This window comes from Ceratotherium simum, chromosome 10 (genome assembly GCF_057802395.1).
Source record: "Ceratotherium simum simum isolate JZ-2026a chromosome 10, ASM5780239v1, whole genome shotgun sequence".
NCBI classification, from domain to species: Eukaryota; Metazoa; Chordata; class Mammalia; order Perissodactyla; family Rhinocerotidae; genus Ceratotherium; species Ceratotherium simum.
The window spans coordinates 31,004,120-31,029,768 of NC_141909.1; the positions used below are offsets into that span (position 1 = coordinate 31,004,120).

The 25,649-nt window shown below is 37.9% G+C and overlaps 1 protein-coding gene across 3 annotated transcripts in view; it reads right to left on the reverse strand.

The window, feature by feature from the left end:
* Positions 1-25,649, reverse strand: part of SLAIN1 (SLAIN family member 1) — a 58,615-nt gene that overhangs the window by 12,595 nt on the left and 20,371 nt on the right. For 2 of the 3 annotated variants that reach the window (XM_087435955.1, XM_014781811.2), the window contains exons 3-5: positions 6,537-6,686; positions 5,221-5,370; positions 2,761-3,102 (exon numbers count right to left, since the gene is read on the reverse strand). In XM_087435955.1, coding sequence (XP_087292081.1) covers positions 2,761-3,102; positions 5,221-5,370; positions 6,537-6,686 — 642 coding nt within the window. The remainder of the gene's footprint in view (positions 1-2,760; positions 3,103-5,220; positions 5,371-6,536; positions 6,687-25,649) is intronic. The other variant, XM_014781812.2, reaches the window with a different exon arrangement.

Consider the following 25,649-nt stretch of genomic DNA (forward strand, 5'->3'; position numbering starts at 1 on the left):
AATGTTTACTTATATTTAAGCATTAAGTCAGTTTCACAAAGCTTTAAATCTGAAATATGCTCTTAAAAATAAAGCCTTGCAAGTGTAAATATTTAGGACACGAGTCCTCCGGGAGCTAAGCTGTGATTTCTGAGTTGTGTCAAACTATCAATAATATATTAATGGCCATATATACTTTAAAGTTCAAGGAATCAAAAATAATGTTCTACTTCTATCTTCATAAGAAATCAGCAATTTATCTTCAAGGATGGAGATGCAGCAGGAAACTGGAGGAAAAGACACCAAGGGAAGAATTCAAATGAGTTTTCTCTTATTAAAGAAGCATCTAGACTCACCACTCTATGGAACAAAGACTAAGGAATCTTTAGGAATAAAGGAAATACTCAATTACCCACCAAACAGCTAGATCTAGCCTTCCACAGTCAATACAGGGTCCAGGGGAGGTCCTTGAACTAACACTGATTATATCATGCCACCGATGACCCCAGCTGCACCCTAAAAATTACAGTTAGTAAAGATTCTACAAGATTCAGTCAATTTTCATATCTGGCAAATTATTCCAAATATGTTCCTTTTAATTCTATGATCCCCAGAAATATTCCAAGGACTTTTAACAGCCATCTCTTTTGAACTTAGTCAGTACAGGAGCTATGGAAGCAGTAAATATAATAATAATACAATTACTACACATTTCTGGTTTATCTTTATTTTTAAATGGATCAATTATTTAATAATTATTTTTTCCTATTATCTTAGTAATTTAGAAAAATATTCGATAGATTAGTTTCAAAGTTACTATTCTTATTTCACAATTTTGTTCAAACAATATTCTGTGGTAATAAATGAAGGCTGAGGTATCTGAGCCATATGGTAATAAAAGTTATTTAAAAAAAAAAACAGAGAGAGGGGAGAGAGAACCTTCACTTTTTTAGCACTTTTACTCCAGGCAATGTAACAGTCATTATTTCATTTGTTTATTTCATTATTTGTTTATTCCTTAAAACAAGCTTAGCTTGGGAGAATAGGTACCAGACAATTTGATATGCAATTATACCTAAGTTTTCTAAGAAAGAGATATTACTTGGTCCACATTTTGTAGCCAAGGAAATCAAAGCTTAGAGACATGAGAAACCTGTGAAAGGCGTCAGTGAGGACGAGACTAGAACTCAGTCTACTGGACTCCAGAGCCTGTGCTCTCAACCACTGAGTTAATTAGTAAGAAGTCCAATCCAGAAAACTGCTGTTGTATTCTGTTTTCCGTTCTATGTGGAGACCAGACCTTAGGAAAAATAAAACTGCCACAGTCGGACACTAAGCTGTGATATGTCTCCACTTTCCTAATAGGAATCATCATAGCACAGATTCAGGGAAACCTGATCCTTTTCATAATGGTGTTTAATGTAAGCTAATACCACTTTTCTGAGGTAGGACAATGATCCCATTGACAATACTAATCAAGACGCATAGCTAGCATCTGCTTGACAAGTAGGATATGATATTCTAAGACACTTAACAAAAAAAAACCTTTAGAGAAACAACTCTAGGTACCCTCTACCCCTATTTTAAATATGATGCTATGACTTTCATTAAGCACATAGAATATATTGTCTTTCTGATATAATGAGCTTTAATAAATTAGTCACTATGACAGTCTTTAGCTGCCACTGTTGTCTTTTAAAATCTTTTGAAATCTGAAGATACTGAAAAAGAGGTAATTATGACTATAAAACTTTAAATATTTTCAAATGATCTCTCAATTAGTATGAATGATAGAAGTACAGAGGAAAAAAAGGTAAAAGCTAACAACATGATAGCAGGTTATCATTAATACAATTCGTATTTGGTGGCCTTGCAATATTTTTAAATAACTTGTTTGATCACTTCTGGGCCCAGCATTGAGAAATGATGCTGTATAATAATTAAAAGCTATAACTCTACAAATATGGTTTGTTTCCCCATATTATATGGGATTTGTATGTGAGGGTCTGACTGATCATTAGTATAAAAACGTATCAGGCCTAGAATATCACATGATTATTCTCACTATAGTTCTTGGAAGTCAAGGACCATAACTCTTACGAGTGGGGAAGGAAGATAAATGATGGAGAGAGAGAAAAAAATACAAAAGAGAATGACACATATTCCAACCCACCATGTTGACATCATGACAAATCAACTTTCCATTACCATGCCAAATACCAGCCTCCATATCCCTACTGCTACACAGATCTTAATTCTAGATGTCAGGAAATTAGAGGGAAAGACACAATCCAAACTTCCCTAAATCTGGATGTGCACAAGCTGCATCCTTTCCAAGCATCATCATCCATGCTTACCATCCATCATTCTGTGCTAGGAACAGGCAGTGACAGACTGAAGGTTGCAGGAATGGTGAGGAAAGATGCAAGTCAGTGCCTTTGACTCCATGGGGCTCCACTATGAACTCCTCAACTCGCACAACCCTGCCTGTCCTACAGCTGTACTAGCAACAACATAAAGATGCTCCACATTTATGATTCATTCTGTGCCAGCTGCATCATGGCGGGGTTTCTTTGAAGCTATAAATCTATAAATCTGGGACCCATAATCAGAAGCTGGTTAATTACAGATTTAAATTTAGACCAAACTGATAAGGTCTTGAGGATGTACTTAATAAATCTGTGAAACGTTTACCAATTATTTATATTGAACTTAAAACCATTTTGTGATCACATATGAAAGATCAAAGCACATCAAATACCAAAAGGGCATACAGCCTACCTCCATTGGTCCTATTTGGTTGCTGATCTGGAGTCTGGGCTTGAGGTGAATAATACTGTTGCTGCTGGTAATTAGTTGAAGGAAAATACTGGGAACTGGGGCTCCTCCTACACTCCCGAATGCTGGAGAAAGTCTGTGAATGGGGGATTCCTCTTTGGAAAGGTGAACATCTTGGAAGACGAGGCTGAGGTGGTGGCAAATGATCAAATTCTTCCTCATCTTCCAGACTGAATCGATCATATTCTTGATCACTACATGTCCCTTTTTTTCCTGAATTCAGTGACACACTGGAACTATGTCTTGACACAGATGCTGAAGTAGAAGCATAATCTTGCCTGAGACCTATAAAATAACAAGAAATAGTATTATCTTATAACACATTTCAGTATAGCATGAATTAAGTTCCAATTAATCAAATATTAGAGGAAAATTTTTGCCAAATAAATGATTCAAATGGAGACCCATTATCTTGTGCTTAGTTTATTAAATCCCCAAAAAACATACATTTATCTACCCAACAGATGTATAATATTAGACTATTCTGGTTTGCAAAAAGATTGCCCCAATTCCAATTCCCAATGCCCCAATGCCCAGTATGTGAAGATTAAACATACTGCTACAGTTCAATCAATCATTGTCTATCAATTTCCCCAAATGATCCCTTCTGAAATCTGGAGAAAGACTTAGGAAGACTACTTAGGAAAAACTATCCGTCATCATCATGAATAGTTTGCTGTGAGTTAGATCATTAAAATAATCAAATCTCTGCCCAGGTAGGAATTCCTTCTGCTCCCCAGCCCAACTTTCGAAGTTAAAGGAAAGTTTAAAACCTGGGATACAGTATTTTCTAACAAGGTTACCTCTTTTGTTTTGTTACCAATATTATCTTTTGCAAAGCATACTGACACTTCAGTACCTCAATAGTTTCGAGTCATCCTAAATGACAACCATCTAAAAATAGTCAAACTGAAAGTTTCCAGTTATTCATCTCATTGCCAGTACCATAACTTTTTTTAAGGTAGTCTACCCTGACTACTTAACTTCTGAAACTGACATCTAATCTTTTAGCCATATATTTTTAGAAAGAGTTACTATTACTAAATAATGACAAAATAATCACTTATCCCCTCAAAATGTATCTTATTAAATTCTGCACAAGCATTACCATGTTTGTCATAGTAGCCTTGACTAATTCTGAAAGCAGGAAATCATTATGCTTAAATGATACTTGGCTGTTTCTACTTATGTTGGCCTGAAAAGATAACCCCAAAACAAGCCTGGCCCCATTCTGTGATCTACATCTTATTGTGCCTTTTGATGTCATTAATACCCTTGAAGCCGTTCACTCCCAGATTATTTGTTGTAACTTTATTGCAGAACCAGTGATAAACTGTCCAATTTCCAATGATCTTCTCTTCCATAATTATTTATCCTGGGAAGTATATCAATGTATTTTTAATTGAGTTTTTTATTAAGATAACTATAGACTCACATGCAGTTCTAAGAAATAATGCAGAGAGATCCCTTGTGTGCTTTGCCCAATTTCCCCAATGATAACATTCTGCAAAATTATAGAATAATAAGACGACCAGGATATTGGCAGTGATACAAACCCATCTTATTTAGATTTTTCCCAGTTTTACTCATGTATGTGTGTATGTTAGTATTAAGTTCTACATAATTTTATCACCATAGGATCAAATATCTACCACCAGTGTCAAAATATTGAACAGTTCCAAAAATCCACAAAAATCCCTTGTGTTGCCCTTTAATAAACACACCTAGCTCCCTTCTGAGATCCCACACCTTGTCCCTAACCTCCAGCAACCACTCTCCTCCATTTCTAAAATTTTGTCATTCCAAACTGCTACATAAATGGAATTACATACAGTATGCAGTCTCTTAGGATCATCTTTTTTCATTCCCTGGAGATTCATCCAAGATGTTGCATGCATCAATAGTTTGTTCCTTTTTATTGTGGAGTAGTACTCCATGGTGTAGAGGTATCACAGTTTGATTAACCTTTCACCTACTGAAGGACATCTGAGTTCATTCTACTTTTCGGCTATTACAAACAAAGCTGCTATGAACACCATGAACTGGTTTTGTGTGAACACAAATTTCCATTGCTCTGGAATAAATCCCCAAAAGTGCAACTTGCTGGGCCTTATGGAAATTTCATGTTTAGCTTTTTAAGAAACTGATAAACTGTTTCCGCAGTGGCTACAGCAGCAATGTCTTTACATCAATGTATTTTGATCAGAATATGTCCTGATGCCTTATGATGCTCATGAGAGTGTGAGAAGCATTTAACTGCTCCACCTACCAAGTAGGATAGTATGAGAGAAAGAATCTAATTGTTTGCCCATTACCTGGGGAGAAATGTCTGAAACCTCCCCACCCCCTTTCAAGTGGAAGCCTCTAGTTGTTAAGTTTTCTAGTTTGAAAAAAGAAACGTACTTTCTTCTTGCAGACGAGCCATGATCTGAACGTCAGTGAGGTCCTGTAGCTTATATCCCATGGAGATAGAATCATCCTCCAATTCTGAAGTGCTCAGCTCACTGTCTATAGACGACTGGGGACTGAGAGGGGAGCCCCTGGAGGTGTAACCTAAAAAACAATGGAAATATGTTTATTATTTAGTCTGAAGAACTGACATCTGTATATGCTTCATAATTCATGTATTGACAGTCAGCAGTATTTTTCCTGTTTTCATAATGTCACCAAGAAACTAGCAAGACATCACCATTTAACCGTGAGACGATACGCACGTCTTCACATGTTCATAATTCATATATACGAAACCATCTGTTTCCTTTCTTCAAATTCAATTTTCAAAATTTAAAAAATTACTCTGTGCTGTACCCTAAAAAAATTGTTAAGAGGGTAGATTTTAGTAGATTTCATTCATGTTTTCTACCACAATAAAAAAAAATTACTAATGCTAAAAGCGGCATCCTATTAGATAAGTATACAATTAAAAGCATGGTATAAGAATACATACCCATGTACGCTTTCAATTAATACTCAGATATGCTTGTCTCTGGTAGTAATTGATTACATAATTTAAAATTAAATTTTAATCTGGCTGGTCCATTTTTTAAACAGGTATAAACAGCAGTGCTATAAATGAATAAAAATATCGCACATAAAAGGCACACACACATAGAGAAGCATTCACAAAACCTTCATGACTGAGAACAGGGTAGTCGCAGGGGACTTATAGCCACTCATGAAAGTGGAAAAGCAATGGCTCGAGATGAGACAACCAAGGAAGGAAGGACCCAAAGGGAGAAAGCTGGGAGATGGAACCACACCAGTGCCGAGACAAATGAGGAAATGGGGAGCCCTTTACCTCATAAAAAGCTACTATGACTGTTTTTTTCTATGTAGCTCTGGCTTAATAAAAAACCACCAGAAAAATAAAATTTAATAAAACAAGCAATAAAAGGCTTATAACATTGAATCATAATAAAAACTACTTGAATTGTGTTTGACATTTAATTTTGAAGGCACATTAGGCATTTGGAAACGTCACGATATACGTATGCTTTGGCTAACTGGGGAAGACTGCCTACTACACACAAGCGAGAGCAGTAGATTCACGGTGTTAAAATATAAATTAAGGTAGCCCTTTCTGTACCCAAAGTCAGTGTGCACCACAAACTCTCCATTTTAAGTTTACCCTCAAGCTTGTCAATGAAAGATGGGTATTTAAGCTGTGTTCAGTGACTGAATTACAAAGCAAGCAGCTAGTCAAGAAGTTGAAATATTACCTGTTCTTTCAGGTGTTAGTATTGCTTGATTTGAGGTTTTAGAGAAGCTGGGAGTATTAATGCCATTGCTATAAGGGCTGAGTCTTGCAACAGGACTATAAGGAAAAGCCAGTGAGACATTTGAAGAGAAGAGACTCCGCCATCGGCTAGCTGTCACAGAAGCAGAAATAAACAGCAGCAGTTAGCTATACGGAAGCAGATGTCAATTTGTCATGGGGGGGAAAGAAAGGGAAGAGGTTAAAAAAAATGAAGAGACAAAGCAACTTTTCCCAAGAATATCTTAACTGACTTCCATTTATCTAAGGGAAAAAATAGGTAACAATAGGCAATTTCTGAATTAGGGTCCTATTTATACCTCCATTAAGAACAATTCAATCAGTCTCAGCTTGATTAAAGCCCATAGGCCTGAAGAACAATGAAAATTTTTCTATTTCCACATTAGAAATGTTTTCTATTTCTATTTATACACAAAGATTTGACTATTTTGTAATAATAGAAAAGGTTAGTGTCAAAAGAACAACTCAACTAGAAAAAAAAGAAACTAGTTAACTTTAGAAATTGTGGGAAATATTCTTTTTTTTTTTTTGTGAGAAAGATCAGCCCTGAGCTAACATCCATGGCAATCCTCCTCTTTTTGCTGAGGAAGACTGGCCCTGAGCTAACATCTATTGCCAATCCTCCTCCTTTTTTTCCTTTTTTCTCCCCAAAGCCCCAGTAGATAGTTGTATGTCACAGTTGCACATCTTTCTAGTTGCTGTATGTGGGACGTGGCCTCAGCATGGCCCGACAAGCAGTGTGTCAGTGCACGCCCAGGATCCGAACCCGGGCGGCCAGTAGCGGAGTACGTGCACTCAACCGCTAAGCCACGGGGCCAGCCTGTGGGAAATATTCTCAATATTAACTATTCACAGTCCTATGTTTTTTCCTAAGTTTAATTTTCAACCCATTTAATATCAGAAAATGTTGATCAAAAGATTTTTTATAGGGCCAGCCTCAGTGGTAGTTAAATTCGGCAAGCTCCACTTTGGCAGCCTGGGTGCAGTTCCTAGGCGTGGACCTACACCACTTGTCTGTCAGTGGCCATGCTGTGGTGGCAGCTCACACACAAAAAGAGGAAGATCGGCAATGCATGCTAGCTCAGGCAAATCTTCCTCAGCAAAAAAGAAAAGAAAAAAATATTTTTTTATAGAAATTTGCTCTCAGATTATGCAAGAAACTTAAAATGACTTGCATTTCTGAAGGGCCTTGAGTTCAAAATAAGGTTTATGGAAAAATGATCTACAAAATCACAGAATAGATCTACAAAACCAAAACTTAGTGACAGCTATTTTAGACGGCAGGTATAGAGATAATTGGTGATCTGTTGATTTTTTTTTAATAAAAATATTTTCCAAATTTTCTGCATTGAATATACATTATTCACATAGCTTTTAAAGGTAGGATTATACATATTATTACTTTAATACCATACAATAATGAATAAAAAGGAATTTTACCTACAATGGGCAGATGATCTAATTCTTACATTATCTCACCTATATTTTCCTCCTCCCAAATTACCAACCACTTGCTATGTCTAAGTTCTTGGGATCATGAAAAAGACCCCAAACTTCAAAAATTTGAGCAGGTCACACCAAACATCACTTACTCTCCCTTCAAGAGATACAAATCACCGTGCCAGTCAATATCCATTTCTCTAAAAAGCAATCATTTAGATGCGTACTAAGCAGGACAAGAGGGAACAGATAAAAAATACATATTAGGGGGTATTGGCCCCATGGCGTAGTGGTTGGGTTCAGCACACTCCACTTCGGTGGCCCGGCTTCACAGGTTCAGATCCCAGGCGCGGACATACACCACTCGTTGGCCGTGCTGTGGGGCAGACCCACATACAAAATAGAGGAAGATTGGCACAGATGTTAGCTCAGGGCAAATCTTCCTCAGCAATAAAAAAAAAAAAAAAAAAAAAAAAACATATTAGGTTAAATTTCACTTTAAGCAATAATTCCGTTTCTATTTCCTGGAAATTTGACAAAACTTGAAGAAACAAGTATAAAAAAAGACTGCTTTGAAATGCACTCCCCAGATCACTTTTAATGAGCAATGTTAATGAGCAAACATTTGAAAAGTGTTTAAAATATGGGCGGTGGGGTAGAGAGAAAGCAACTATAGGATGTGGTTAGTCAAGAAAATAATCAGCTCCAAAACCGATCCTTGCAAAATATCATCGAGGTTATTTAAAGAGCAAAATGTTTCCTTCTACTTCAGCAGAATTCTTCAGATAAGTACCATCCCATTCCAATAATTATATAAAAAATATGTTTTCCTTATGTAGGTGAAAGAACTAGGCAAGGAAACCACATATAATTATTATGCTTTCAGAATTCACAAGTTCCATGAAGGGGACACTGACGCAAAGCCAGGTTCCTAATCGACGCCAGTCATGTCACTTATCCAATATATAATTAATTGTGGTTAAACAGCTCTTCTCAATCTGAGCCAGAGCAGACACTTCCAGAGCTGGCACTTCCCCTCCTTTAACTTCCAGATATATAAACCTGATCCCAAAATATACTTTGTAATACATACTAGGTAGCTGTTCTCACATCTTCCAGCTCTATTACTCAAAGTTGCTCATTAAAAATTCTATATATAAAAAAAAGAGATGAATAGTTCTTTGTGACTGCTAACTTGCTTTACAGATGATGTTATTTTATACCAGTCTGATCACTCGCCAGGCAAATTACAGTGACTGCGTGTTCTCACCCCCAGATGCAAGCGACGAGGCATCACAAGTAAACAGCATTCATTACTCTGCACAATAACTACTCTGACCCAGCCTCCCAGCACAATGACACAGTGATTGTGACTATGACAGCAAGAGCCCAACTAAGAACACAATTAGCATCTATTGCAAGAATGAATGCTCTCCACTGTCGTTTGGCATGGAGGCTTTTAAGAAGAGGGAGGAGAATTATTGTGGAGGCAAGCTAACAAAACAACAATGCAATATTAGTGCCCAAGGCTGTGGCGGAGGAGGAGAGGGGAAAGGAACGGAAGCCATCACATCCTAGTTTATTCTTCACTATGTAGCCGAAGAATTGTAAGAATTGTAACAGGAAGCACTTTTATACAGAATAAAACTAACAAAAGCAACTTTTTAAAGGGCAATTTTATCTTTTCCAATCAATTAACTTACTGGATTTTTTTTTCATATAGGGATGTTAAATTATTTGAGAGGCTCAATGATGATCAAAATGACCCTAACAAAGGAATCAGACAACTTGGCTAAAAGAGAAAATGGGTGATAAACTTCTGAACAATAACAGTTAAATTCTCCCATACTCCTACTCCAAAGATCTATCTTATAAGTAAAGAGCTTCTCAAACTAGGAAGTGCCATGAACTATGTATTTTTTGGTTAAATCCAACCCCTAGAATAGCAGAGTTGGGCCCAAACATAACGACGCATGGATAAAACGTATCATACTTGGCAAGGTTTTCATTCCCAAATACCTTAACCTAAACTGCCTCTCAGGAGCCTACTGTCTGCATGCTCTCGGTGCTTCTCCCGCAACATCTGTAATCAAGACACTCGCCACCTCTGCCTAGATCACTGCAGGCTATTCCTCACCAAATCTCCAGCCACCAACACTGCCCTCAGCAAGCCTGTTCTGAACATCACCACCAAAGTTGTGTTATATATTATTTTAACTGTGTCACTCTCTTCCATTCAAGTGCTGCAATGGCTTTTCATCAAATACGACATCTGAAACGTACTCCCAATCATCTCACTGGCGCCCTTACCTACTGCCATACAGCTCATGCCAAACTCTAGAGTGTTTCTGAAACTTCCTTGTTAAGAACACACTTGTACTGGTTAAACTTTCTACTTTGCCTCCCTTGTCTAATGAGCATTTTCTATTGAAATGAATGAGATAAAAAAGTACTAAGTTGTGGACTGATCCTTCATCTTTCTACAAAAACATAATTTGAGAGTGCCCTAATGGTCCATTAATTTATTTTTTGTACATCTTCAAAGTTGCCTGACTTAAAAAATAAATTACAATGTCTTTGTATAGTTATTTTTATACTATATTTATACTATATTATATAGTATATTATACTATATATATAAATATACTATATTTATACTATATTAAAATATAAATATATATTATAAATATATATTTATATTTTATACAACACGATAGGTTCACAAAGAAACCCCCATTAATTATGACCCCTCCAAAAAATAAAACTCAATTTGATAAATGCTCCAGTGATGACAACATCAAGAAAAATGACAAAGAATAGGTGACAGAATAAGTTTTAAAAAGATTCTAAAAATCTCTTTAATACTTCATACTGAAAATTATTCTTTTGACAATGAAGAAGTTCCCAGAAACAATGGCATTCCAACTACGCCTTGATCATCTTTTGTCTAGACTTATAGTAAATATGGTCAATATTCAAATTTTTGTATAATATGTATTATGTTCTCGCATATAATCAAAATCAAATTTCAGAAAACAGTATGACTTAATTCACATAAAAGGAAAAAGAATAACACATCAAAAAAGATCTAATAAAAATCTTAGTGATAATCCTCAAAAGATCAGTACTCCATCACACTAAAAGAATTAAAAAATAAAGCAACACTATAATATATTCTGGAAACAGTCATTTTCCCACTTTCTTCTCACTATAAAGATAGCCAGTTCAGTACCTAATCCAATGTCTATCACACAGTATGCAATCAATAAACGTTAAATATGATCAAAATCTTTGCAAATTCACTGATATTTCCCTACTTGAAACCATTCTACCATTCCTATTGACATCTAAATGATTTTTCCCAATATCTTAAACTTAATATAATTTAGTATAATCTTTGAAGACAAAGGTTAGTCTAGACATTTCAACCCAGCTAGAGGCTCAATAAAGAAACATACCTGTAGGAGTGCTTCGTTAATATTTCCTACAACTACTAAGTTGTTGAACTTTGTGTGTGTGAATCTGCTGGTTTCTAGCTAAATGATTTTATATTACTAATGGCTAGGACCTGTGATTGGGTTATGTAACTGATGCATCAAGATTAAACAGGAGTAGTATTCCATTGTGTATATATACCACATCTTCTTTATGCATTCGTTCCTTGATGGGCACTTAGGTTGCTTCCAAGTCTTGGCTATTGTGAATAACGCTGCAATGAACACAGAGGTGCATGTATCTTTACGCATTGGTGTTTTCAAGTTCTTTGGATAAATACCCAGCAGTGGAATAGCTGGATCATATGGTAGTTCTATCCTTAATTTTTTGAGGAATCTCCATACTGTTTTCCATAGTGGCTGCACCAGTTTGCACTCCCACCAGCAGTGTATGAGAGTTCCCTTCTCTCCACATCTTCTCCAACACATGTTGTTTCCTGTCTTGTTAATTATAGCCATTCTGATAGGCGTGAGGTGATATCTCATTGTAGTTTTGATTTGCATTTCCCTGATAGTTAATGGAATACTACTCAGCCATAAGAAATGATGAAATCCAGCCTTTTGTGACAACATGGATGGACATTGAGGGTATTATGCAAAGTGAAATAGGTCAGAGGGAGAAGGTCAAATACCATATGATCTGCCTCATTAGGTGGTAGATAATAACAACAACAGACAAACACATGGAGACGGAGATTGGATTGGTGGTTACCAGAGGGGAAGGGGGAGGGAGGAGGGGGGAAGGGGGAGGGAGGAGGGCGAAAGGGATGAGTCAGCACATGTGTGTGGTGATGGGTTGTAATTGGTATTTGGGTAGTGAACATGATGTGGTCTATGCAGAGATAGAAGTATAATGATGTACACCTGAAATTTATACAATGTTATATACCAATGTTACTGCGATAAAAAAAATTTTTTTTTAAAAAGTCAACACGATAGGTTCACAAAGAAAAAAAAGATTAAACAAGAGTCACTGTCTAGGAGGAGCTAGACAATGTGGCTACAATGCTGCGTTGTGCAGTGAAAGTGAAGGGTTGTGCCAAGAACACTAGTTGGCAGTAAACCATGCAAGAAGGCAACAAAGCTCCTGCAAATTCTTGAAATGCTACCATTTCTTAAAAGCAAAGAAACCACAAAAACAGCTTAAAGTGTGTGTAACGGAATTTCTATAAACCCTACTGTCAATAATATAGCATCTGAGTTGGTTTGAGTTGGGTGAGGAAGTCCTGGGGAGCAGTACTCTTACTCTTTCTAGTGGCTTCTAATAATACAGCCACATTTCTAATCAGGGTGCTATGGTCTGAATGTTTATATTCCCCCAAAATTCATAGGTGGAAATGCTAACCCTCAAAGATGATGGTATTAGTAGGTGGGGCCTTTGGGAGGTGCTTACGTCATGAGGGTAGAACCCTCATGAACGGGATTAATGCCTTATAAAAGAGGCTCGAGAGAGCTCCCTAGCCCCTTCTGCCATGTGAGGATACAACAAGAAGTCTGCACGCAAATAGAGCCCTCACCCAGTCATGCTGGCACCCTGATCTCGGATGTCCAGCCTCCAGAACTGTGAGCAATAAATTTCTCTGTTTATAAGCCACCCAGTCTGTGGTATTTTATTATAACAGCCCAGGCTGACTAAGACACAAGGGGAAGTTATTCTAGAAAACAAGCCCTACCCTACCTCTCCTACCTTTTTCTCCTTTCTCTTCCAAGAATAAGAGTCTAAAAGGCAAAATTGCAGCTTGCAGAGACCATGTCTCACTCTAATTTGCCACACACTATTACTTGCGTCTCACACAAAGCAGGTGATCTAGAATCATCACTCCAGAAGGCTGGAATGCTCCAGGCAGTGTGAAGAAATCAGTCTAAAGCAGCCCTGTAAATGTTTTCTTTCAGTTTTTATTAAGTCTGATGAAAACTCCCTAACAGCAAATTTTAGATCTGTTTTACTAAAATTCACACAACAGCTTTCTAAATAAGTCATAGTTTTATATCTCCTTGCTCACGGCTCTCTTCTTGGCTCCCAAATTCATATTCTCCTTCATCATTCCCTCTCCCAGGTTCTGCCTTGAGGAAATGGCCACTTATCATTTAAATCTTTAAAAGCAAAAGGCTGTGTAGAAAGTGAACTGCTCCAGAATGATCCAGACACCCAACATTTATACACCACATCCTTCATTCAACACTTAGCAACAGATACCAAGATAATAATAAAAATAAAGGTCAGGCTCCAGGAGTTATCCAAATATCTTTCATAAACACACACAGCACATAGTTACTTCCCTGCTCCACAGTCATTCAGGAAAATCTGTCTGACTCCTAGGCTCCCCCTGCTTTTTAAAATTCATTTCTCGGGCCGGCCCCGTGGCTCAGCGGTTAGGTGCGCGTGCTCCGCTGCTGGCGGCCTGGGTTCGGATCCCAGGCGCACACAGACGCACCGCTTCTCCGGCCATGCTGAGGCCGCGTCCCACATACAGCAACTGGAAGGATGTGCAGCTGTGACATACAACAATCTGCTGGGGCTTTGGGGGGGAAAATAAATAAATAAATAAAATCTTTAAAATTCATTTCTCTATTCATTTGAGTAGGCACCCACCACGGTAGCTATAAAGTACCAGATGCTGCAGATACCGAGATGAGTAAAATATGGTTATTGTTCTCCCCTGCTTCTCACTCCAATTTTTAAAGAGCAGCTAGTTCAGAAAATAGGCAAGTAAGATATGAGTATCCTATAATGTGGTAAGCGCAATAAATGTGCCATGAAGTACATGCAGAGCGAAGTGAGGACAATGATTAACTGTGAGGGAATCCAAAGACTTCACCAGAAGACATTATGTTTAACATGGCCCTTGAGGAGCTTATCTCACAGGGTACAATGCCATTCTAGATAGAAATTACACATGAGAAGCCATGGAGGCATGAAAGAGTAGTGCATATCCAGGGGATGGCAAATGTTGTTAGGACTGAAGCACAGGGTATATGGGAGAAGAGTCAGGGCTGCAGAGGCTGGCAGGATCAGTTTCTGCACTGTCATCTCCAGTATATGGTTTAATATTCAATTAGTGTTTTGACTTTGACAATTAGAAAGGCATGATCAGATATGCATTTTATGAAGATGACGTAAACAGCCATATAGATGATAGACTAATTGGGCAGAGCCTGAAGAGTGGGAGACCAGTTAGGTGGCTTCAAGCAGAGCTGCTGAGACATCACAAGGTACTGAATGAAAGCATTAGCAGAACATTTGGTGAGAACATGTTAAGCCACATCTGAGCTAAAGTGGAGATATCTGGTGACCCAATGAACACAGAGAATGGAGAAAAGGGGGAAGCCAAAGCTAACACCATGGTTTCTAAGACACTGATGCCATCCATGAAGACATGAAACATGAGATGAGCATTCTTAAGTGAAAGAAAAAAGAGTTGAATTCAAGATGATTATAGGACACGCCTATGTGCTGGTGTCCAGTAAGGAGTTGGAGTTCAGGAAAGAGGGCTGGAGAGAAAGAGATCGGGGCACATCAACAAATAGGTGCCTATGAAGACATAGGCATGAATGAAATCACCCAAGGAGAATGTAAGAAGGAAAAGAGAAGGGGCTTAAGGAAGGAAGACTGAAGAGTGGATACAGGGAGAATCAGTACAGAAGACTGAGAAAGATCATTCAGAGAGAACTCAGGAGACTCAAGGATCGTTGGAAACCCCAACACAATAAAGATAATGAAGAAGAGTTTCGACACAGGAGTGATAATTAATAGTGGGAATTGGGGACAACCCAGTGGTGCAGCAGTTAGGTGCGCGCGCTCCGCTGCAGTGGCCCAGGGTTCGGATCCCAGGCGCGCACTGATGCACCGCTTGTCAAGCCACGCTGTGGCGGCATCCCATATAAAGTGGAGGAAGATGGGCACGGATGTTAGCCCAGGGCCAGTCTTCCTCAGCAAAAAGAGGAGGATTGGCAGATGTTAGCTCAGGGCAGATCTTTCTCACACACACACAAAAAAAATAGTGGGAATTACTGCCGACAGGTCCTATAGGATGAGGACTAAACAAAGGCGTAGGACAGCTGGGTCATTGATGAGAACGGCTTCAACAAAGGAGTTAAAGCAGAAACCAGTGGTAATAGGTCAAGCAGAAATAAGATGAGGAAGAAGAAATTACTCTATCTAGAGAGATTTGGCTATAAAAATAAGAAGAAATAGGGTTGTAGCTAGGAGTATGAAACGCAAGGAGGATAGTTTTTAGGATAAAGGAGACCTGCATGTTTATAGAATGCAAGGAGTGGAGAAAAGAGTCTACAGAAAAGGGGAAAGCACTGCAGTAAGATCCTGCAGATCAGAAGGAAAGGGACAGAGAGATGAGGTAGAAGGAATAGGAGAGGTAGAGGGAACAGCCTTGGAAAAGAGAGGATTATTTCTTCCTCTGAACCAGGGAGGCAAAGATAGTGAGAATAGAGAGAATGCAGGATATGAAAGTGAGTTTTATGGCCTCTTATCTGTAAATTAGAAGGCAGTAAATATGCTAAGGCAGAAGCTGGAATAAAGAACCTGTGAAGTAGTAACGGCCTGGCCGCCACTGAGACAAGTAAAAGTTATTGCCTAGGCGAGTCTGGACAGCACCTCTCTATAACAGTACTAATCCCAATGTGTCAGCCTAAAGAAAACACCTGTAGATGTTACCAAGTGTCTGTTTTATGATTCTGTAAAGGACATTTATGTCCTATGGGATTAAGTTTAGGTAGCTGAAGTGTGGTCATATTATTGACGGAAATGTCAAAGTGACCAACTTCATCATAATTAAAAAAAAAAAAAAAAAAAACCCTAGTAACTGAAAGGTATTTGCCACTTGGAATTTTAGAGATCTAGGGTAAAGTCTTGATAAGAAGAGTTAGATGGGGGTCTGGAAGGGTTAGATGGCTGTATTCAATGCCAATGAAAGTCAGAGATCACAGCAACAGGCTAACAACAAGAGTCAGCAAATGTTTTCTTTAAAAAGCCAGCTAGTAAATATTTCAGGCGTTGCTGGCCATATGGTCTCTGTTGCAACTACTTGACTCAGCCATCATAGCATTAAAGCAACCAGACAATAAGTAAATGAATGAACATGGTTATGTTCCAATAAAATTGTATTTATATACACTGACAGTGGAATTTCATAAAAATTATGGGTCATGAAATATTATTCTTTTGACTCCTTTCAACCATTTCAAAAGGTGAAAGGGGCCATATAAAAACAGGCAGAAGGCCAGATACAGCCATAGTATGCCAACTCCATGGTTAACATACATACCCCTTTTATAATACTTACTCTTAAGAATGCACAGGATTAGACCTCTATTGCAAGGGTACATCAGGTCTTGAGACATAACAATGACGGCCAATAGCAGACTTCTATACTGCAATTTTTCATAACGTATTGTAATACAGACGAACAAGACACTAAAAGGACATTGGACTAAGAATCCAGATACCAGAGTTCTATTATCCGTCCCACCACATTTGTTCTGAGATTTGGAGCAAATTAATGTATCAACCTTGTAATCACAGTGTTCTCATTTGAAAAAAAAGCATGTTTGTTGGAGGGTAATAAGCAGGGCTGTGGCGAGCATAAGACAAGTCTGCAGCATGCATTCACAAATTATAAAGCACTTTTTCAGGAAAACTACTGAAAAGTTACCATATTACATCTTTACATATCTAGCAAGTTGTAGCAAAAACATTGTCTAAATGCTGAGGGAAAATGTTCTAGAAGCTAGATGGGAGAAAAGAGAGTGCAGAAAATTTCCACTCCCACTTTTCCTAATACTTAGGCAGTTTAACCCATCTTCTCAAAATGATGGGCATGCTTTTTACATTATATCTTATCTAGACAATTTCATAGACTTAGTCTTTCCTCAACTCAGAGGCAAAGTAGTGAACTTTGGGCATTCAACAATTGGATCAGGATAGGTCAACAGTTCTCACTTATTTATCCAAAGACCAAAGACTATCTCAGAGGAAACATATGTTTCAAATGCCACATTTTAAAGAAATACAGTTTCTTGAAAACCACAGGCTCCTAACGTCCTATCTTTGACTCTTAAATAACGATGTTCTTTACCAATGTAAGGGAAAAGGATGCAAGGAGAGATTAACAAACTTTCAATCCTTCTGCTTTTATTCTTTATACAACAGGTAGGCAGGCCTCAGTTCCAAGCCCAACAATTAGAGGAACTGGATTACATGGCCCTTTACCAACACCAGTTACAGAGTGGTCTAAGGTCAGTGAAGGGACGGGAGACATCAGCTCTTTTAATACTTTTTATTCTCCCTTATTTTGGCAGGAAGTTTTATCCAGACCACAGCATTTTTACCTAAACTCACAAACAACCAGGGCATGATGACCTTCATTTTCACAAAGCATCTTTTTCCAGTATGAACTTCCCAGGTGACCATATTACATCTTTACATATCTAGAGCCTACAGAAATGCTTGGCACAGAGAGGCATTTAAACATTTGGATTAGCTTAAACAACAGAATTAAGGACCCTAGGCAAAGATAGTATTTTATTGGTTCACTCTTGTCAACTCTGTACAGACTGAAGTAGAAGTTTTCTGGTGAGGCTATAGGTTCACAGTAAGTAAGCACTGCTGACTTGGCTCCAACCTGAGCAAGCTGCTTGGAGTAGTGACATATGGCTTGCAGCTTATCTGATCCACTATTTTTATTGGGTAAACTTGAATAGCATTAATTTCTCTACAGGTCTCCATGACCTGATAAATAAGCATACAGGATCTAGAAAGTCCTGCTACTACTTTGAAACAGGTGTTCATAGCATTCTTTCCCAGACATACACAAAGTAAAAAGCATTCAAAAATTATGCATTTGCCAGTGTATTCACATAAGGAGAAGGGCGTAAATGATGTCCCTCATTGGTATTCTTAGGCTCTATTTAACCAGAGTCAGTCATAACCCCCAAGTCTCTCAATCTTCAAATTACAGCAAGAAAAATCTACTAGGTTAATTTGAATCTTTTCCCACAGTTCATTCAGCCTATGATAAGTAACCATGATTTCTATGTGGTCCCAGATCATTGCCGATACTCAATATTTAAACTTCCAGTTGTATTCAAAATGTAACAGTTTACAAAAACATGACTTACATACCACCTTTAAGAAACATCTAATAAAAGAGTTCATTTACCCATATAAATAACACCTAGAGCTAATCAAGAAAGCCACTTTCAATATTAGGGTTAAGTTTTAATATACATTAGATTTGAAAGTAACTAAGGAATTGTATAACCCCAATGACTGGCAGATAAATGCTTAATAAATATTTGTTGAATGAGCGTTACAAAATTTCACCAGGAAGGAGTATTACTTAATAACATTTATTCCATAGGGATCAGAGTTTTACAATTATTCTTGATCTGAATTTAATAGGTCAAATGTTTCCTAGGTCTTAATAGTTAAAGTGATCTTGCTGGTTAAAGTACCCAGTCGTCATAATTAAAGCATTAGACCTCTTCTATTTCTCAGACTTTAACCAGGCCCAAGACCACAAGCTGAATGCTCTTCTCTCACTGCCACTCACTACTGGGTCCTTCCGTGGGTCTTCTCTAACCAGGACAATGGTCTAAAAGCCAAGTTGAAAAATGAGAGTTGAAAAGGGGAAATTCTCTGGACTGTCAACTTGTTTCCACTTAATCACTGGTCAAAACTGAAGACAAGCTGGCAGCTTTAAGTACACACGGACCAAAGCCAGTGTTATCCCGGACTGGAGTGATCTCTACAACTTCGCAAGTCATCAGACTTCCATCTGCAATTAACAGGAGAGATTAAAAAAAATCTAACTTCAGTAGTAATTACACTTCAAAAACATGTTTAAAAGTTCCCTTTTATAGAAGCCATTTTTCCCTTAGAGCTGACTGCTATGGCTTAAGTCAAATTTAAGGACAGTGAAAATGGCCAGAGAATGTGAGAAGAGAGCCTATGTGAAAGTATACCGCACAACGACATTTCAGTCAACAACTGACTGCATATACGACAGAGGTCCCATAAGATTAGTACCATTAGCCTAGGTGTGTAGTAGGTTATACCATCTAGGTTTGTGTAAGCACACTCTATGATGTTCACACAACGACAAAATTGCCTAACAATACATTTCTCAGAATGTATCCCCGTCATTAAGCAACACGACTATAATTTAACCTGAAAAGAACAAAAGAAAAGAGTGACGTAATAATCTGTCAGTGATGTGATGTTGTCACGCAGATTCTAGACAGCTGCTTTCAATTTAGACTACAGCCACGATGCAAGCCGTGACAACCAGCTAGAATAACTTCCAAGTTCTACAATGCAAGAACGAGGTAAGAAAGATGCTACAGAATCTAATTCTATGAACAAACAGGCTAGATTATCTCATGTCTTAAAATAGTGGGTTTCTCCCTCTGAAACTAAGGATAGACTAGATAACCAATAAGAGTCTTCCTGCCCTTGACCATGTACAGTGTGGCAGGAAATCTAAGCCCAGTGGGCTATTAGAAAGCACTGTAAGTTCCTGAATAGAAGAGTTGGAAATAGAATTTGGACAATCCTTCCTATTCAGCACCTCCTGAGCTAAAGTACTCTCCTTTACTGTGTCCAGTAAGGGACACAACGTATGTGGCTTATAATCAAGTGGCAGAAAGGCCTCTGACCTGCTGATCTTGAGAGGTGGCAGAAAGTAAACACATAAATTTAAGACTTTTGACCAGGAAAAAACTATTGTTTTGTCCTAAAACTAACCACTTCCATGATTTTATTAAAATACCTGCATGTAGAAGAACATTAAAATATACATAAAGGTCTAAAATAGCCAGACCCACTTTCCAGGAGTCTTGTTTTGGAATTTGGGGACAATTATATAATTAGTATATAAGTGTAACTTTAAGCAGACAAACCAATACCACCTTGTTGGTATCCGACCCCGAAGGGAAAGGTTAGACATTTAGTACATGCAACCTTCTCTTACCTTCCACTTCCATCTCCAGGTTTGACAGTTCTATCTGAACACTGTCAAGGTTTGTTGTATTTTCATTCTGTTCTATAGCTGTGATTAGGACAGCTTGAAGGTGATCATTAGATGTTAAACCACACAGACGTCCCATTTCAATATTTTGATGTACTTAAGTATCATTAACTGAGGAAGGGAGTATTGTGAAAGGGCCAAAGGAAGGAGAACTAATTATTTGGCATGAAACCCCAACCACTAGGTGAAGAACATCACAAGCCTTCAGAGTCAACTCATTTTCTTATTTCATCCTTCTTGGCTTCTCCTAGGCCACCTTGGTGGCCGCTGTTTCCTAGATCCCATGGATCTTTTTCCTTGTACTCTTGCCACCATTAAAATAGGGTGCATAAAGTAAAATTTTCTAAATCTTTGCAGAACCAAAAACCTCTTCCAGTGTCTCCACGATTTATTATTCGCCTGGGTAAAAAATTACAGGTTGAAAATAACTTCCCCTCAAAACTTTAAAGACAATCTTCATTTTCATCTAGCATCCAATATTACTTATGAAATGTCTGAGGTCTGCTACCATTGTAGATAACCTATTTCCTCCTTCAAACGTTGTGAGGATTTTCTCTTTAATCTTGTAAAATCTGAAATTCAACCAGGAGGTCTAGGTGTAGGTCATTTTTCATCTATCCTAGTTCATGCCGAGACCTGTCTTTCTTCAGCTCAAAGAAATTTTCTCGTTATTGATTGATTCTTCCTTTCAACTATCTGTTCCTGCTTCTAGAACTGTTAAGGATTAGAGGTTTTTGATACGTCCTCCACCTCCTCTAACTTCTCTCGTATTTTCTCTCTCTCTCTTTGGGAGACTCCTTTGATTAATAAAAATGAGCAGCTTGATTCTTAGCCCTGTCCATTCTATTTCAATACTGCCAAGAAATTAAAAATGACTAAAAAACATAATAATAATTTGACTGCTGCTTTTCCCAGCAATCTGTTTTTGTTTTAAAGGTGTATTACCTTCTTACATCTGAGCACACTAAGTTCTCTATTCTCTTAGTTATTTGTTTCCTACAAAGTCAGTTGATTTATTTTGTTCTTGCTATTAGTTTTCCCAAAAAGCACGTGAGACTTCGTTACTGCTTTGTATTTATGAATAAAGACTAAGTTACCCTGCATAGGTAACTAGCATGAGTTTCCTCTGCACTACTATAGGTATGACCCCAACAGGCTTCTAGCTTAAAAGAGAAAATTGACAACAGGCACTATGTACATGCGAGGAGTATTCCATAAGCAAGAGGTCCATAAGGTGCCTAGACATGCAGCAGCAGAGTGGCTGAGGACCCCAACAACACAAAGTCAGGCGGTCTTTATCCCAGGAGTGAAATGCTTTAGAAGTTCATCTAATACTCCTCCTGCCCCTGCTCAGTCTAACGTGGACATGTGAAGTTACCTCAGGCTCTGCTTCTCAGTCAGTGTCGGGATCCACACTTAGATCTCTTTACCTTCTCTAAGAGTAGGTCTCTGGTTCTACCCTGAAGACTAAATGTCCCAACCACTTGCAGTCACCATCCGTTAGCAAATGCCAGCAACTCCTACTGCTGGAATACCCTTTTACTGATCCGACTTACCTAAAAATGCTATAAAAATGGAAGATCAGACTGAGCGTGCATGTGCCTATACACACACATGCATATGAATGCAGACGCACAGAAGATGAGTCAAATCTCAGCTTCAAAAGACTGATACTTTTACACACACACATATCCCATTCCTGAAAATACAATCTTACAGCTATGACAGTGGGAAAAAATTAAACTCACAAACTGACAAGAGCTCCTGAATGCAAATGCATGACACTTGTTACCATATGAAGTTTAAAGCTCCATGTATTACAAATAATTGAAAATATCAAAGCCTTATATTTTCAAAGTAAATGAAGTATCATGAAGAGTTTGGCCACATTTTAAACTATCACTTCTCACATGAAGTCATGCAAGAAATTCAGGATATTAATGAGAGAAGCAGAAGAAAACATTTCCAGGTTTACCTAAGTTAAAGTATCCCCCTAAAAAAAACACGCTAACGCCTAACTTTACTCATATGCCAAAGAATTTCTAAAATCACTATTTCAAACACTCTCCACATCTTGCCAGATGTCAAAAACGGCTCAGCCTTGTAAGACAATGCAGACAATACCCTGTAGCTGTCCTATTCAGAGTCATGTCACCCCTTTGCTTAAAACTATCCAAAGGCTTCCCAACCATCTTAAGATAAAGTCCAGAATCCTTAACTACCCTGAAAACCCCGCACAGGTCTCGAGTTTCATTTAGAGTCAGTGAGCTCACGTCTCCTCCCTCTTCATCTCTCTCGATTACACTCCCACCACAATAGTCTGCCAGCCCATCTTAGGGCTTTCCACATGCTGTTCCTGAGGTCTGGGTCACTATTCTACCCTCCACCCCGCCCCACAGAGTTATCTGCTTAATTCTTGCTGACTTGCGACACATACATCCTTAGGAAAGCATTTCCTGGCCATACCCCTCAGACTCTGTTAGGTCCGTTAACATCATCATGCTTGTTTTAAGGAAAAGTAAGAAAAGAAACAAGAGCTGCTATCTGTAATCTTTCTTACACTAGACTGCATACTCCAAAGGCCAGGTACTGAATTCATCTTGTTGCCACTGTACCCTTAGTATCCAGCACTGTGCCTGCACCTAGCAAGTACTCAGTACACGTATTTCATGATTTAGCATTCTAATCGTCTCTCTGATGAAAGCCCAGTGTTTCCAGAAAAGGAGAGTCTACGAATTCTTACGTAAACTTGACTCTATTTGGTAGAGATCCCAAGAAGCAGGCATGAGTACCTACCAAACTACAATTTCACTGCCATAGAAGCAAATTTAATCAAGCATCAGAGCAGGACAAAAGCAGTAGACAACTACTTTGGGAGAATCTCTATTGTTTTATTTTTTGCTTGGTGGGCATGGGTAACAAAACAGCATGTTGATCATATATTCACTATAACAAACATTATACACCGTCATATGTTACTGCTTAATTTAATAAACACCTTTCTAATCATGGTGTAAGTGCAAAACAAAAGCTATATAGAAACACATGTGTAACTGGCAAAAGAGAGGAGGATTGTTGAAGGATATCTGGGAATCACACATCCATGTTGCTGGATATAATGGATGGAAACTGCAAATTTCATAGGAGCACAATCCCTAATTATTTGTTACTTAATGTACTAAACATCATTCCAGATACTGAAGCAAATGTATTGGAGCTGTTCTGAACATAAGAGCAATTGCAAGGATGTGATGCAAGCCCACAGCCATGACAACGTATCTTTAATTTCCAGCACACAGGAATAATTGCAAATGTCAAGAGACCCTGTGTCTGCACAAAACTTTCAGTATGATTCCAAATTATTTTTCCAGTGAGAAAGGGAATCCTTTACAAAGCTTACCTAAAATGAACCGCACAGACTAAGTTTTAATTTCGTGTTCCCAATTTGACAGAGCACCTCAAGAGTGGAAACATGAGCTGATGGAGACAGCATCTTGGGCCACGCAAAGAGAGACTGGACAGGTTCCAGGAGACAGACACTCGATAAGCTTCTTAATGTCTCCGTTCAATCTGTGTGGCTTTTACAAATTAAAAGGCCACCTTCAGAACACTGGATTAGTCGACTCCTTGCTTCTTCACTGGCTAAATTTAGAGAGAAACTCTCCATCATAACAACCTAGACAAGAATGGGAACTGTTATCATATGAAGATAAAAGAAAAACCCAATAAAGAGGTAATATCTACTCACATTTGCTTAGCAAATAATCCCAGAGGAAATGAGAGATGGTCATAGAGAAACATGACCCGAGATAGTAATTGTGCAGGGCTACACTATTTGTGAAAACTATACCTACGCTCCTCAAATGTGACCTGTCCTGATTCAATAGTTATGGACATTCAAGTATCTTAAGGCAAGATAAGCTTTTATTAAAGGGCCCCAAATTAACCGAGCCACATATCAGGTGTTTCAAATTACTTAGATAAGCTTTGTGATCATTATTCGGTTATTTAACATCCCAGCCTCAGGACATGGACTTACCAAAGACTCTAGAGTAGCCTTATTCTCATTCAGGACATCATGTGAGTTAATGCTACCCATGAAAGTTCTATGAGTGTTTGTTATTTATATTCTAAAGTGGAGAAGAATAAAGAAAAGCATGTCAGAAATGGAATACATACAGATCTAAGAAGAAACAGAAGAAAAGCAATAGACTAAGGTTGTCTTGAATTTTCTACTATTCTTGAATAAACCACACGCATAAAACTTTTCAATTTGAGATCCCTAGCTCTAACGAGTATCTCTATTTGTAGGTAACGAAAACAGACTCCCCACCAAAGAAAAAATGCTATTAGTTTTCTATGAAGTATAAATAGCCAAACTAAGAGGATTCTCTATATTTTTTGGTTGTTTCTGAATAAAGAACCGCATATTAGGAATGTGTCTGAATATTCATAGAGCACTTCACATTTTTCAAAGTAATTTCATGTTCAACATTTCCTGAAATCTTTCTTACAGCCCCGTGAAATCTGTTAAATGTCCCCACTTACTAGGCAATTCACTGGAATCAAGGGACATGCTCTTAATCACAAAGTAGGACAGAGGCACTAAGGGGAACTAAGTCTAACTACTAGATCATAAGTCATTCCACCACATTCATTCAACAACTAGCATTCAACACCTACAATGTGATAGGAACTATTCCAGGCTCAGGGAGGGCTACAGCAGTGAACAAAACAGACTCAAATCTCCACCCTCAGAACTAACGTTTTAACAAGCACCACCACGTGCTGCTTTTTTTGGTGTTTTTGGCTTGGCTAGTCAGATGCCATTTACAACACCAAATGTTCAATGAGTTTCTTTGCTCATCTAAGGAATATAAATGTACTCAAATTAATAAATCACAAAAGCCAAACATTCAGAACCTAGAACATGTTTGAAAATGTATTAAATTTTCAAATTTATATTGAATTATATTCAATATATAATTATATGTAAATATAATTACATTTACACATACAAATAAATATATAATTATATTATATATATAAAATATAATATAAATAAATTTATATTCTATG